This window comes from Lonchura striata, chromosome 24, assembly GCF_046129695.1.
Source record: "Lonchura striata isolate bLonStr1 chromosome 24, bLonStr1.mat, whole genome shotgun sequence".
NCBI lineage: Eukaryota > Metazoa > Chordata > Aves > Passeriformes > Estrildidae > Lonchura > Lonchura striata.
This window is the reverse complement of record NC_134626.1, coordinates 1,647,364-1,660,088: the sequence shown is the minus strand read 5'-3', so window position 1 is coordinate 1,660,088 and position 12,725 is coordinate 1,647,364. Positions and strand designations below refer to the sequence as shown.

The following is a 12,725-nucleotide window of genomic DNA, read 5'->3' as shown; positions in this document are numbered from 1 at the left end:
AATTGAATCATGACGAAGGAGCACACACATTCTATCTGCTAATGCACTGGTTGTACCTTTATTGTTTCACCTCGTTCACTAACAATTCAGTGGTGCAAGGTTACCATACACAGTTAGATATCTGCATTGCACACCTAAGGCTATACAGCAAATGGATCAGAATTAGTACAAATACATGAACTATATTTACATTTTGTATACTCAAGCTCCAAATTTCGGATATATTTACAAAATAAAATAAGAAAATGAAAACCTGAAATTAATGTACAGTGTTGCTGATACACTCCTTCGCTGGGATGAAATCAGTTTGCAAAGAGATTTGTTCAAGAAGGCCACTTATACAGCATTTACCTTGTATACTTTGTGTACAGAGAGATTAACAGGGACATGGGAACCGCAATTCCAAGGGATGTATTCCATTGGACAGCATGTCTGATGTCCAAATTCGGGAGCCATAACCAACTGCATATGAAATATGAACAAGCAAAGTGGAAGATTCAGACCTGATCCTGGGAAGTGCTGATCATTCAAAACTCCCTCTGCTTCCAGCCCCTGGTTTCCAGGCAAGCAAGAGGTAAACTCAGCACTGCTCAGGGGCAGCCCATTCACTTGGCAATATTAAGAACTGAAGACTTAGGAGCTCCACACCAGTTTTCTGAATACACAGCTGATCCCAGCAATTTAAATCCTGTTCCAAATAACATTGGACACAATCATCTGGTTAGTGTTGGACTAGTTTTGATTTCAAATACACGGAACACATAAATGGCCTTCTGAACAAAAGTCAGTCCTGCTTTTGAACGGCTGATGTTTTGAAACAAGGAAGCACGAAGTTAATAGATCCTGCTACAGACACTACAGCCAGACCACAGACTGGGTTAGTGACCACAACGGAGAGATGCAACGCACACGTCAGAGCCGTCTGCAGGGACAGGCAGCAAACCCCTCCCGAGCAGCAGCAGGAGCCTTTCTCCTCCAGCAGCAGGACAACAGCTGCACCTTCAGCACAACACCCACCACAGCATCAGCTACCACCAGCTCAGGTGTGCGGAGTACAGGCAGATCCACGTGCACAGGCAGTTTAGTACCAGTGGGTGTCAGACCGAAGCTAATCCTCTTTCTTACTAATGTGCAATTAATTACAGATGTATAAATATACAATACATTACATAAAATTAAATCCCTGTAAATTAGATAACAAGCAGCAAAAGTAAAGTCTTTGCTTTGAAATACCATGCTAATCAGTAATAAGGACTCTTAGACATTGACGCAAAAGACCTTTTCTTGGCAGTCTGGAAATGATACTCTCTGGAAATAGTACTCCCTTCTCTTCCATATTCCCAGAATACAGGAATCTTCTTTAAAAAGGTACTTAAAGTGCATTTCTAAGACACAGTATAGGAGGTTTAGCTTAATTTTACAATACCCAGGAAGATCCAACATAATTTTCAAGGGACAAGAAGGACAGTTTTCTTCTTCCTTTTGGCGAGGAACATAAAAACCCAAACACAGCACAGTTTGACACTCGTTCCTCCCAGGGAATGCCCACCAAGCTCCCTGCTAGTGCATGTCCTCATGGGCTGGCAGGCCCACAGCAGGATGCCTCATCTACAGAGGCTGAGTCCCCAGAGCTGTCTGACCCTGGACTCCACACACACACAGCAGGTAACCAAGAATGGGCTTTAGAGTGTCACAACAAGGCAATTTAGCAGATTTTCCCTTCCTCATTCTGTTTCCAAAAGAAATTTCAACATGTTGTGCCAAGCTTTGAAGTGAATGGAAACTCACTTTTTTTGTTTATTTGTTTGGTTTGTTATCTCTTTAAAGAAAACTTGGAATTATTTCAGTCCAGTTTCAGTCCAGTTTTAAGTAGGGAAACCCAAATGTCTCAAAGCAGGCTTCAGTAATTGCAGAAAAACTTTGCCCTTATGTCAGACTTGAAAATTGTAATGTCCATTTGAACTCCATACAACAAGGACCTAGTTTGTTACAGATTATGCAGCTTTAAGAGATGCTGATGCTTAAAACCAGACTTTTGTTCTTCTGATGATCCATTATCCACTCAGACCTCAAGTCACCAGAATTTGCTTGGAGTTTTAAGATAGAAGAGTGACATTTATGCAACAACTGTAGCACTTCAAGCTCTCTATAAGATAATCATCTGTCTCTTCCTGCTTTTAAAGGAAGAGCCCTTAATCATGATTTTGTGCAATGCCTATAACCACTTGGTTCATTCTCAGGCTTATCCAAAGCAAAGACTTAGAAAACTAGTTTTCTTCTAGTTAAAAAAAAAGAAACAGATAAAAGTTAAAATGCTCTCAGTGTGTCACAACCTACCACCACCTCAATCACTCTGCCTCCTCAAACAGGTTCCACTGTCATTACAAACAGTGGTGATGGCAGCAATAACTTAATGCTTAGAATTAACCTAATTCTTGAGATCAGCTTAGCTGCAGTGTGAGGAGCCCTCCTGCAGGACAAGCAGTTTTATCCACACACTGGAAGTGCTTTATCATCATTGCATAACAAAGGAATATCATCACTGTATTGGGAGTCACACACAGTTAAACAAGACGAAAACAGAAGGAAAAAGAAAAACAAAAAAGAAAACCAAAACCCTATCCCTATCATGTTCCTGGGTCCCCAGGATGCTCCTTCACTCTGGCTTCCAGTTCTGAAATAAATCTGAGGACCACAGAGACAGCATGAGCATATGAGTTAGCTTGAGAACTACCTGGAGATATGTAAAGGTATGTCCCAGCAAGTGCCAGCCTCCATCTCCCTGCTCCTTTGCCTTCCAGGCTGTTAGGAGGTCTCACTGTGCACTGCACTCTTCTGAACGATGCAGCCCCACAAGCAAAGACCTTTCTCAGCAGATTCCAGTCCCACGCACGTGTGGCCTGCCCGGCTGGTGGCTGAACCCAAATGAGCCTCCAGGGCTGCACTGTGCCTGCTGTGCCTACTGCAAGAGTGGGACCAACCCTTTCACCTCTGCCTTGCCAGGCTGGAGCCTCCAGATGAAATCCCTTTGCACTGCCCAGGATCACAGCCAGCCCTAGCAGTGCCTGGGTACAGCAAGAAAGGAAAACACAGCAGGAAAGAACACACAACATCCCCAACCTCCCCAACACCTGACTGAGAGACAGGAGTTCACTTCCCCGAGAGGAAATTCATTCTGCTCTTCTTCCTCGGGGCAAGGACCAAAGCTTTGGCCACAAGAAGAACTTATACTGTAGGTCAAGAACTGACACCACCCACTTGATGTCCAAGAAGCCAATTATGACATTCCACTGACCAGGACCAGAATCCACTTGCTCTATTCCCCAGGAAGGATTAACTCTGGGTGTCGTGGAGTTTAACTGATGAAAACTGCAGCAAGGAAATTAGGAGACACTCAGCAGTTACTTCAAAAGGAATTCAGAGTGTCCTGCGGCTCCCTGGAGAACACTGCATGTGCTGGGCCTAGGAAGTGTTCCACAGGCTCTGGATGCTCCCACGGACAGGTGGGGTGGCATTACAGGTAAGGGATGCACAAACAGGCCCTTGGGAATGACACCACAGAGCTGCTACCCTGACACAGCCACAGGAGTCCTAAACCTCTTCCCAGAGAGGTGAGAACTGTTCCTACACATCTTGGAAGTCAGGACTAAAAGGAGGAAGAGGGGATCTGCCCTCCATGGTGATCCAGGGACCAACTGCATTTTCATTTCTATTTAACACTTCCTATCTGTCAAATACACAGCTTGAGCCAATCTGAAATTTTTGGGATTTTATCTCATATTTCAGTCTGTGGTCTATTTCCCCTCATATCAGCACAGTCTGCTCAGCTCAGTTCAATGGCTGAGGAGTGCGTGCTGATGGAAGCTCTTCTGGGTAAGAGTTAAACCCAAGTATTGTTCACCTGCAGCCCCCACAGCAAGAGTTTAAAGGCAGATTGTTCTAGCCAGCCCCTCCTGGTTTGTTCCCTAACTTTTCCTAGCTCGTGTCTTAGCCTGCTGGACCCTGGAAACTCAGAAACTTGCACAAAGTCCAAAATCCAGTCTGTCCAGATAGATTTGTCCAATATCAGCTTTCAACAGAGTTTAACTTCGAGGCTGGATCCAGAAAGCCTGAGGAGCTATTGCAGTTCCTGGCTGGTAATGTCTCCATTAAACAATTTATCTTACCCTGGCATTGGAACTTTGCCTTGAGGGAACCAATGCCCACTGCCAAGTCACAAATTGAATGAAAACCCTGTAGCAGTCTAGACAGACAGTGGACAGTGGGACAGACACCAAAAGGTCAGCTGAAATGGGAAAACAATTTTTATAGGAAAAATTTTTTTTTCTTTTTAGAGTCGTGCATAATCACTCGATTTTTTTGATTTTTTTTTTCTTTCTCTTTTTGTTTGGCCACATGCTACTAGTACAATTCAGGTACAGGTGAAAAGAAACAAGGTAGGGTTAGAATACCTAGAAAATGTGCTGAAGGAGTGGGGAAGGTGGGGGATGTTAAGCCACAGGATTACATACAAGAGAAACCGTCAAGAGTCACAAAGAGAAAATGAGAGGTAACACTATCTATGGGAAGGTGAGTGGGGAGAACAGATGAGAACATTACATGGACTCAGTACTTCATCTGGCCCGTGCGTCTTCGAGCCAGCTTTGACCTGTACAAAAAAATAGAAAAAGCAGTTGGTGAATTCTGAAAGTTCATTTTTTCTCCCTCTCCAAAGTTTATCCACCTTTTTTTTTTTTTTTTTTTTTTTTTTTTTTAATTCTTTGGTACAGTCCTAGTTTACTCCATATGTTAAGAAAGTAAAATGTATCCAGGGCTGAAATGAGAAAGAATTCTCACTTCTCTGTTCTGCTTCTTTAATGGGAGAAGGGCTTCACTGTTCAGAAATTATTTGATGCTATACAGTGACAGCTTCATTTCTAAGGTTTTGAGGTTTTTTGCTGAAAGGAAGAGCTACTGCAGTGGAGTAAGATGTGTCCAGTAAGCAGGGGCTGTCTGTGATAGTGGAAAGGCTGCCAGAGAAGTTATAAAAAGGGAATGTAATTTCTGCTTTAGCTTATAATCAAGAACATAAAAAGGTAGTCCAGCACAGAGGAAGTAAGAAACTTTATAAATCTGTAAAATGGCAATACAAGGAAACCATCTTGTGGTCTCCAAATGTAGCATCCCACACAAGTTCAAACTGGACATGACTGTTCAGAACATCACAAGCCAAAACAGCAGCCCCTGCAGTTCCTGAAATACAGGGCAGGTTTGTTTTCTGATTGTTCTGGGGCTTTTTCTGCCTACTCTCTTCCCTCCTCCAGTTCCCACATCTTGTCAAATTCCTCGGAGCAAAACTAAAATTTGTGACCAAAATCTGCCTCCTGGTCTGAGCACCTTCCTTCGCAGCCCTGAGCGCACAGGAGCTGCCTCTTACCGAATTGTGCCAGCAAGGAGAGGATTGAAGGCGTATAACCAGTCATTCATGTCCTTGTCATTGATGGCCTGGAGCAGGACTCCACGGTGCTTTGTGCACACTCCAAACGTGTTGGGTGTCTGGAACATGAAGGACAATTTAAATACAAAGTCTACAAGCACAGAGCCTAATGCACATTTCCCCTCTGAGAGAATCTGCTCTGTCACATCCCTCTTTCACTGATGTCTCACTGGAGATTTCCAGGGTATTATTAGTCATTATCTTCTACAAAACAGAGTCTCAGCTGCTGAGTGTGGGCTTTAAGAGGTGGACCAGCAGAGTTCATTTGATTCCTTGCAGGATGTTTGTATGTGTTGTTTTTTGGGGTTTTGTTTTTAAAAAAACAAAACACACAAGCCCAAAAATACAAACAAAGGGAGCTGCAAAACCCCAACATGCGGGGTGATGGTACCAACACATGCTCCTAAAAGCTAATCTGGTGTGTGACAGCAGTCAAGAGTCACTCTCTGGTACAACTGTGTCCAAAACCATAAGAAACCCTGAGCAAACTGGGAACTTTGTGGGCAGCATCATCAATGTCTCCACGACTCAGATTCATTTTCCTCGGAACAGAGGTGACACAGCTGATAGTACAGATGCACTGCTACTTGTAATGTTCTTGTTTTACGGATAAACAAAGCTCTCAGACTGACCTTCACCATTGCCTGTTGATCCTCACTGTATTCCACCTGAGCTGTGGATAAGTTTATGATTCCTCTTTCTACAGGATCTTTGTCACTGTTGTAAATAAAAACATAGGGACGGCGAACCACCACAAAGTGCTTGGCCCAGGAGCTGGACAGTGGCTCCTTGAAGTGGAGGTATCCTTTCTTTGACACCACAGAGCTGGAAAAAACAAACCCACATCAAAACAGAAATAGATTTTCCCCTGACTATCCCTATTAACTGCAAAACTCTGTGTAAGACACTTGGTCCTTAATATGTTTTGTCTCCGACAGTATTCTGAAAATGTTCTTCTAAAACAAGCTGAATGGTGTTTTCAACAACTATGCAAAAGTCTGACAGTTTTCCCCAATCCACCACAGAGGACTCTGCAGCTCTGCTATCACCTGTTAATTTTCCTTCTTCAAATGGGGCACAGAACCTACAAATCTCAGAAAGTCCTTGTGACGGTTCTCAGGAAGTCACAATCACACAACAAGAAAAAACTTACCCTGGTCTGATTTCCTCAATATCAGGAACGAGGTTTAGGAACTCATTCTTTCCAGCTCTGGCAAGGTAGGAAGTTTCTACTGCAGGAATTATCTGGAACTGCTCCACCTCATGACAGGGACTGGAGGCACGAGAATTTGCTTCTGGTGTCCTTTAAAAAAAGTAGAGGAAAGAAAAGTAAATCACAACAAAGCAACTGAATATGCCAATGGAATTTAAACTGCATCTTCAGGCCAGCCTGAAGTTCCATCCTCCAGCCCAGGTTTATTGTATGACACTGGGATATCCTTTTGTACAATATTGAATAGCATTTTCCCTTGTTATCTGTGAAATAAAACTTATAATTGCTAGTAAGTTGCTTCCCCACTACTTTTACCTTGTTTCTCTTGCTAAACATAGTCACAACACAGATATACTTCCTTACTACTGTTTGATACAAAATGTTCTACTTCCTCAGCACTCCTCCCTCGGGGATGTTGAACTGAGAAGGTACAAATTGTCTTTCACTACATGGTTATTCCCAATTTCATCAAAAGTATCTTGTGTAGATACAGCTGAGAAAGATAAACAGAGATTAATGGCCACACTGGTTTATTCTGGGTTGTTATTAGTAGACCTTTTCAACAGACTGAAAAAACTTGGGGACTCTGCACACTGTAGATGCACTGGTCACTGGAATGACAAGCATCTGACTGTTCTCCCAACACAAGGGAAAAAAAAAACACTTCAAAAGAACAAAATGCAGAAAAGAATTGTGCAGAGTGACTGGAGAAGTAAGACAAGGGGGCTGTACAGAGAAATATCTGAAAGTAGGGAAAAGGAAGAAAAGAGGAAAAACAAATCACAAAACAGCAAAGAGATCTGTGAAGCACTGAAAAGTGATGTTTCCTTTTAACACAATACACTCACTTCTGATCAACTGAATTGCACCTGGAATCCACCAGTGAAGGGCAGGTGGATGAAGGGGTGAGGGTTGCGCTGCTGAAACTGGACACGGATGGGTCCCGCCCAATCGGAGAAATATCCGAGAGCTGCAAGCACAAACACATCACAGGAGCTGGGCTGTAGCTGAGAATGCCTTTCAGCAGGGAAGGCTCAGAAAACAGAAAGGCTTTTTCATCAGCCATTCCCCTGCTCAGTAGCAAATTTTCACCCAAACCACCACAAACCCATGTGGGGGCAGAAACAGAGCAGCATTTATGCAGACACAGCTTGTTATTATCAATGTCCTACACTTCTGATTATTCACACTCTGACTTCTTCAGTGGATAAAACATCATCCAGTTTGAAACTTGGTATTTCTGCCTACAGGCAAAATTTTTAAGAGTCAATTTACGCTTTTACATAGGGAAAGAGTCTGCTAATAAAGTGGGAACTGTACTACAGTGCAAGTCCACACCATTGCCTATTCCTGCCATAGCCTTTGGAACCCGATGCTTAATAGCCAAATGCTTCCAATGGACTGAAAATAAAAAATAATACATTAATATAAAGTGATTTCTCTTTCCATAATATGAGCAGATTGCATGACCCACAAATACACTGCTATTGTACTACAAATGGAGTGTATTACAATTAAATATTACATGAAATATTTACCTTACAATCACTGATGCTGTTGTACACCTGGTTGAATTCCCGGTTGAAGGTATGAGTAAGAAGCTGCAGACACTAAAGGGGGTACATGAGGGAAAACAAATGAGACACAGAGAAGAACTTTATATTTAGATTTTCAGAGAAACTTGAACAGAAGAGGTGATTTGCCAAGACACACTTGGCAGGTCATGAAAGAAAAAACAATTTCTAAACTGCTATGAAAACTCACAGAAGAGGGTAATAATCACTTCACTTGATAAAATGAGGAAGTTTTTATAGAACCACTAACCCAGGGGAATGAGATGCAGCCACAGCCCAAACCTCCCCAGCAGCACTGGCCAGTGAGAGTGCTTTATTTCACTAACCAAGATGTTCAAATGAAACTCTCACACTACTGGATACTCCCCAAGCTACCTGAGAAGCTCGTGATTGAGCTGCAATACCCTCTGGCACCCCAGCTGCCAGCAGGATGGTTGCCCTGTGCCATACCTTGGTGGCCAGCTCCTTCTCCCTGTCCACCAGGCTCTCGATGTCCGCGGAGTCGTAGCCGCTGCTCTCGCTGGGCGTCACCGCGCTCTCGAAGGTCGTGGTCGAAATCTGAGAGGAAATGCTGGTGGAGGTGCTGAGGGTTCCACTGCTCAGGCTGGGAGACAACGAGTCACTCAGGGACTTGGGGATGCTGTCACCAAGCTTCTCACGAAGCAGAAGAAAATGTCGGGTTTTCTCCACCTAGTAAGAAAAGAAATCAGTATCATCTGCTCCAGAAAGGTGCCAATTTTACAGACATTGAATTCTTAGGAATCCTTTACAATTCATGCCAGTAACCTTCCCCAGGGAAGGGAGTTTACAGTGGCACTGGAAACTGAATTTGCCTGTGTTGAATACACTGAGCTGAGGACTCTACTCAGCAGCCAGACACACACTTTGTATCTTCTCTGCCAGGAGAATTGATTTAAATCTTGACTTTGATCTCTTACTCACCTCATGCAGCAGCTCCAGTTTCTCCAGTTCCCACTGATGCTCTAGAATGAGGCTGTCACCCCTGGGCCTCCAACCTGCCAGGTTCTCTTCTCCCCTCACATATGCCACAGAAGTATCCAGGACTTTCCTCCTCCTCCTCTGCATTCCTGAGCAGTAAAAAACAACATGAGACATGTTAAAACCATAGCCAGAGAGGTGTCACTGAGAAATAATCAGCAATTTGCAAAGAACCAGCACTTCTGCAGTTTGGTGGAAATATACAACATAAGGATTTAATTACGTGCAAATACACAACCAAATATACTTGATTTAGTCCAGCTTTCTTACTTTTTAAAAATATATTTTATTGACCAAGATATAATGCAAACTCCTGTTCAGTTTAATTTAACACAAGGACTTCAGTTTCTACATCTTAGAAGAAAAAATACACAGATATACCATGAACTACATTCCTTCCAGATGTGAAGCATCAGAAATCAGCAACATCTTCAAAAGACAAGAAAAAGCTCTACTGCTGCAAAACCCAGACTCAACTGTTAGTTATGAGCCATGGATTATGCCCCTAAGACTCAGGTACATGCACTCAATGCCCTGAGTTACCTATGTCAGAAAACATAAAGTTTCCAATGAATCCTTGTTCACCAATGGTAAACACAGATTTGAATCTAAAGTAAAAGCCTGAGTAAGTATTTTATGGAATAACAACGTTCCATTGCTCCTATGAAACACAAGAACTGCTTCTGATCAGGACAGAAATGTTTATTCCATTCTGCCTGAGAAATTTTCTGCAGTATTTCATATTTATCACTGGAACACCCAGTCACTGCTTACCTGGACTTCCTGTGTCTGCCATTTTGCATAAACTCAGTTCATAGATCCCAGTTACTCGATTGCTGTTCACAAGAAAGCAGAAGAAACAAAAACACGCTATTTATTATCTTCAGAAATAAAGTGCTTCAGCTCTAGCTCAGTGGTTCCCAAAGCAGAATTTCAAGTATAGTTGTTAGTTAGAACTATATTTCAATTCTGCTCTTGCACAAAACAGCCAGAACAGACTGCAAGATCCCAAAAAAAGGCATTTCCCCCATGTTCCCCCCCCACCCTGAACTGGAATTGAAGAGCACATGCTGCAGTAAATTCCACGGTCAGGATCAAGGTCATCTATGTGCAAGCTTGAAAAGTGGATCCCTCTTCCCAACTCTGTCAGTCTGGAAAAGAGGTCAGTAAAAAGAGAAGCTGTCCAAGTTCCGCTGAAATAAATGCAAGAAAGAACATTCAAAACCAGACTGGAGAACCTATTCAGTACGTAAAGTTTCAAGGAAAAAAAATTAAGAAAACTAAACTACATGCTCTAAGAGGAAACACAAATACTGACAAAAAAAGGTCAATACCAAAACGGTAACTGCACTTACGAGTCAGGGGATTTGGAGTAGCCGCTGCCGAAGAGGCTGCGCAGGGACCGCGGTGGGGAGATCTTGGCGTCTCGGGAGTAGAACACCATGCAGACGTCCTTCGTGATCACTGCAGGCTGGATGCAGTGGTCAAGCTAAGAGGAACACCAGCAATGAATGAATGGCTGCAGCCAACTGTGCCAAGTTACACTGCTGCCCTTAGTGGGGCAGCTTTTGAAATTTGTTCTTATTGGGATCTTTGGTGAAGGGTTTTCATATGTGTATGTGTGAAAGAGAACTGCCAAATTTCTTGATGCATCCCATGAAATTATTATACTACACAAAACAACAGTGACTTGCACACAAGCCAAGAGGTAAGCCACTGTTTCTAACACCAGTACTGACACAGCAATGTTCACTGATTCCAGTGGCTTTTCAGATACAAAGATAGATAAAACTAGGCACGAAAACTAGGATACCACCAGTATCTCTTGTGTTGCAAGGCAGTTGCAACTGCCTTGACATCAAGATGTTAACTATGAGTACATTTCTTCCACCCAGTTCTCAGGAAATAAATAAATACTCTTACTGGCTTCAGGATTCAAATCACTTTTGAATCTATTTCTCTTGGGTACACTCCGTGTCCTGTCTCAAATAATCTGTAGCCAGCAGGAAGGCACTGGTGTCTCACCTCCAGGTAGGCAGAAAGGGTCATGTATATCTTCTCTCCATACGGCGTCACTCGGTTGAGGAGGAGGGAGTTGTGCAAGGAACTGTCCCAAACCGCCTCGAACCGGTAGAAAGTTCTGGAAAGAAAAAGGTCAATAGTAAGAGTTCCTCTGCAGCCCTCTCATCACTCAGTGTAAAGCATCTCTTCTTCAAGGATGAAGATAACAACTACTTGAAGCAAAAACCTTCTCTTTATTTCCAAGATCATTTACTTCTACCTTAGTGTGGCATAAAGACCACTGCCTGTTACAGAGAAGACTTATCTAAAAGAGAAAAGAGGGAATGCAGAAAACAAAAGCTGTCATAGCTCTACAGGGAAGCCTGCACTGAACAGTTGTTTCTAAACAGAGAAAATTAATTTCTACTGCAATTCAGCCCAGCTGGATCTTAAAAGTGCATGGGAAGATTCTTTCTACACCATATTGCAGGACTTCTGTAAGACATTTCTTCAGTGTGGGACAAGGGAAGAGCAGCTGAAAGCTCCCACAGGTCTACCCCAGCAATCCAGAATGTCAAATAAAAAGTGAGAGACAGCATCACACACAGCACAGCTCAATCACCATATCCAAAGGCATCGTTATACTCTCCCCTCTCTAGCAGGGGCTTGGGGAAATGAACTTTCTCCTTTCTCACAGGCAGTGACTGATTTCAGGAAGGTCCCTTTGGAAAGAAGACCTACGCTCCTATTCAGGAACTCAGCACACCTTTCCACACTGATGACAGAACCAGAGGGCATTCATTCTTCATCACCCCTATATAATTTCCCTACCAAATCCTCTTGCTATTTTTATCCCATTTTGAGTCCAACTGATGTAGTACTAAAAGTAAGAAAGTGCTTCATGTATATTATTTTTTTCAAGTAAGTTATATATCTGAAGAGTTTCTGTCCTAATTCCCAGCTCAGAAAAACAGAAGATGAAACTAAAGACAAAGGACAAAAAGTAGAGTGGGGGTAGAAGAAGTAAGAAAATACAAGGCGAAACAAAAAGAAACATGAAACAGCCAAAGAGCAGACAACAGAAACAAAGAGTTTGACCTCAAATAGAGCTCTCAAGAATCCCCTTTCTCTGATACCAATTACGTAATTCCAACCTAATACGTAAAGGCACCATGAACTGCAGTCAAGTGAGAACACTGCGAACACTACTGTTTGAATTTAAATAATCATATTTAGGAAACCACTTCTAAATATGTTGTTTCTATTAAAAATACAGAGAAACAGAATCTAAAGGCCAAGTATTTGGCAGCTTTAAAAACACTGTGAAGGACTGTAAAGTAATAATCCTCATTTCAGTTAGATTAGGCAAAGAGCCCAGTTGTCTTCTAAGCCTTTACACATCTGTGTTGAGTCCTTCTGTTTTAAACTTTCACCATGACTTAGTTATGGCAGCAAGCAATTT

General features: G+C 42.6%; 1 protein-coding gene across 9 annotated transcripts in view; it reads right to left on the bottom strand.

Moving 5' to 3' along the window:
- Positions 1–29: 29 nt before the first annotated feature.
- KIF1B (kinesin family member 1B) overlaps positions 30–12,725 on the bottom strand; it is a 78,165-nt gene continuing 65,469 nt past the window's right edge. For all 9 annotated transcript variants that reach the window (XM_021529815.2, XM_021529821.2, XM_021529818.2 and 6 more), the window contains 11 exons: positions 11,288–11,402; positions 10,618–10,751; positions 10,037–10,098; positions 9,206–9,351; positions 8,714–8,953; positions 8,228–8,299; positions 7,538–7,659; positions 6,630–6,779; positions 6,109–6,301; positions 5,417–5,535; positions 30–4,648 (listed from right to left, as the gene is read on the bottom strand). In XM_021529815.2, the coding sequence (XP_021385490.2) occupies positions 4,606–4,648; positions 5,417–5,535; positions 6,109–6,301; positions 6,630–6,779; positions 7,538–7,659; positions 8,228–8,299; positions 8,714–8,953; positions 9,206–9,351; positions 10,037–10,098; positions 10,618–10,751; positions 11,288–11,402 (1,396 nt within the window). In that variant the 3' untranslated portion in view covers positions 30–4,605. The remainder of the gene's footprint in view (positions 4,649–5,416; positions 5,536–6,108; positions 6,302–6,629; positions 6,780–7,537; positions 7,660–8,227; positions 8,300–8,713; positions 8,954–9,205; positions 9,352–10,036; positions 10,099–10,617; positions 10,752–11,287; positions 11,403–12,725) is intronic.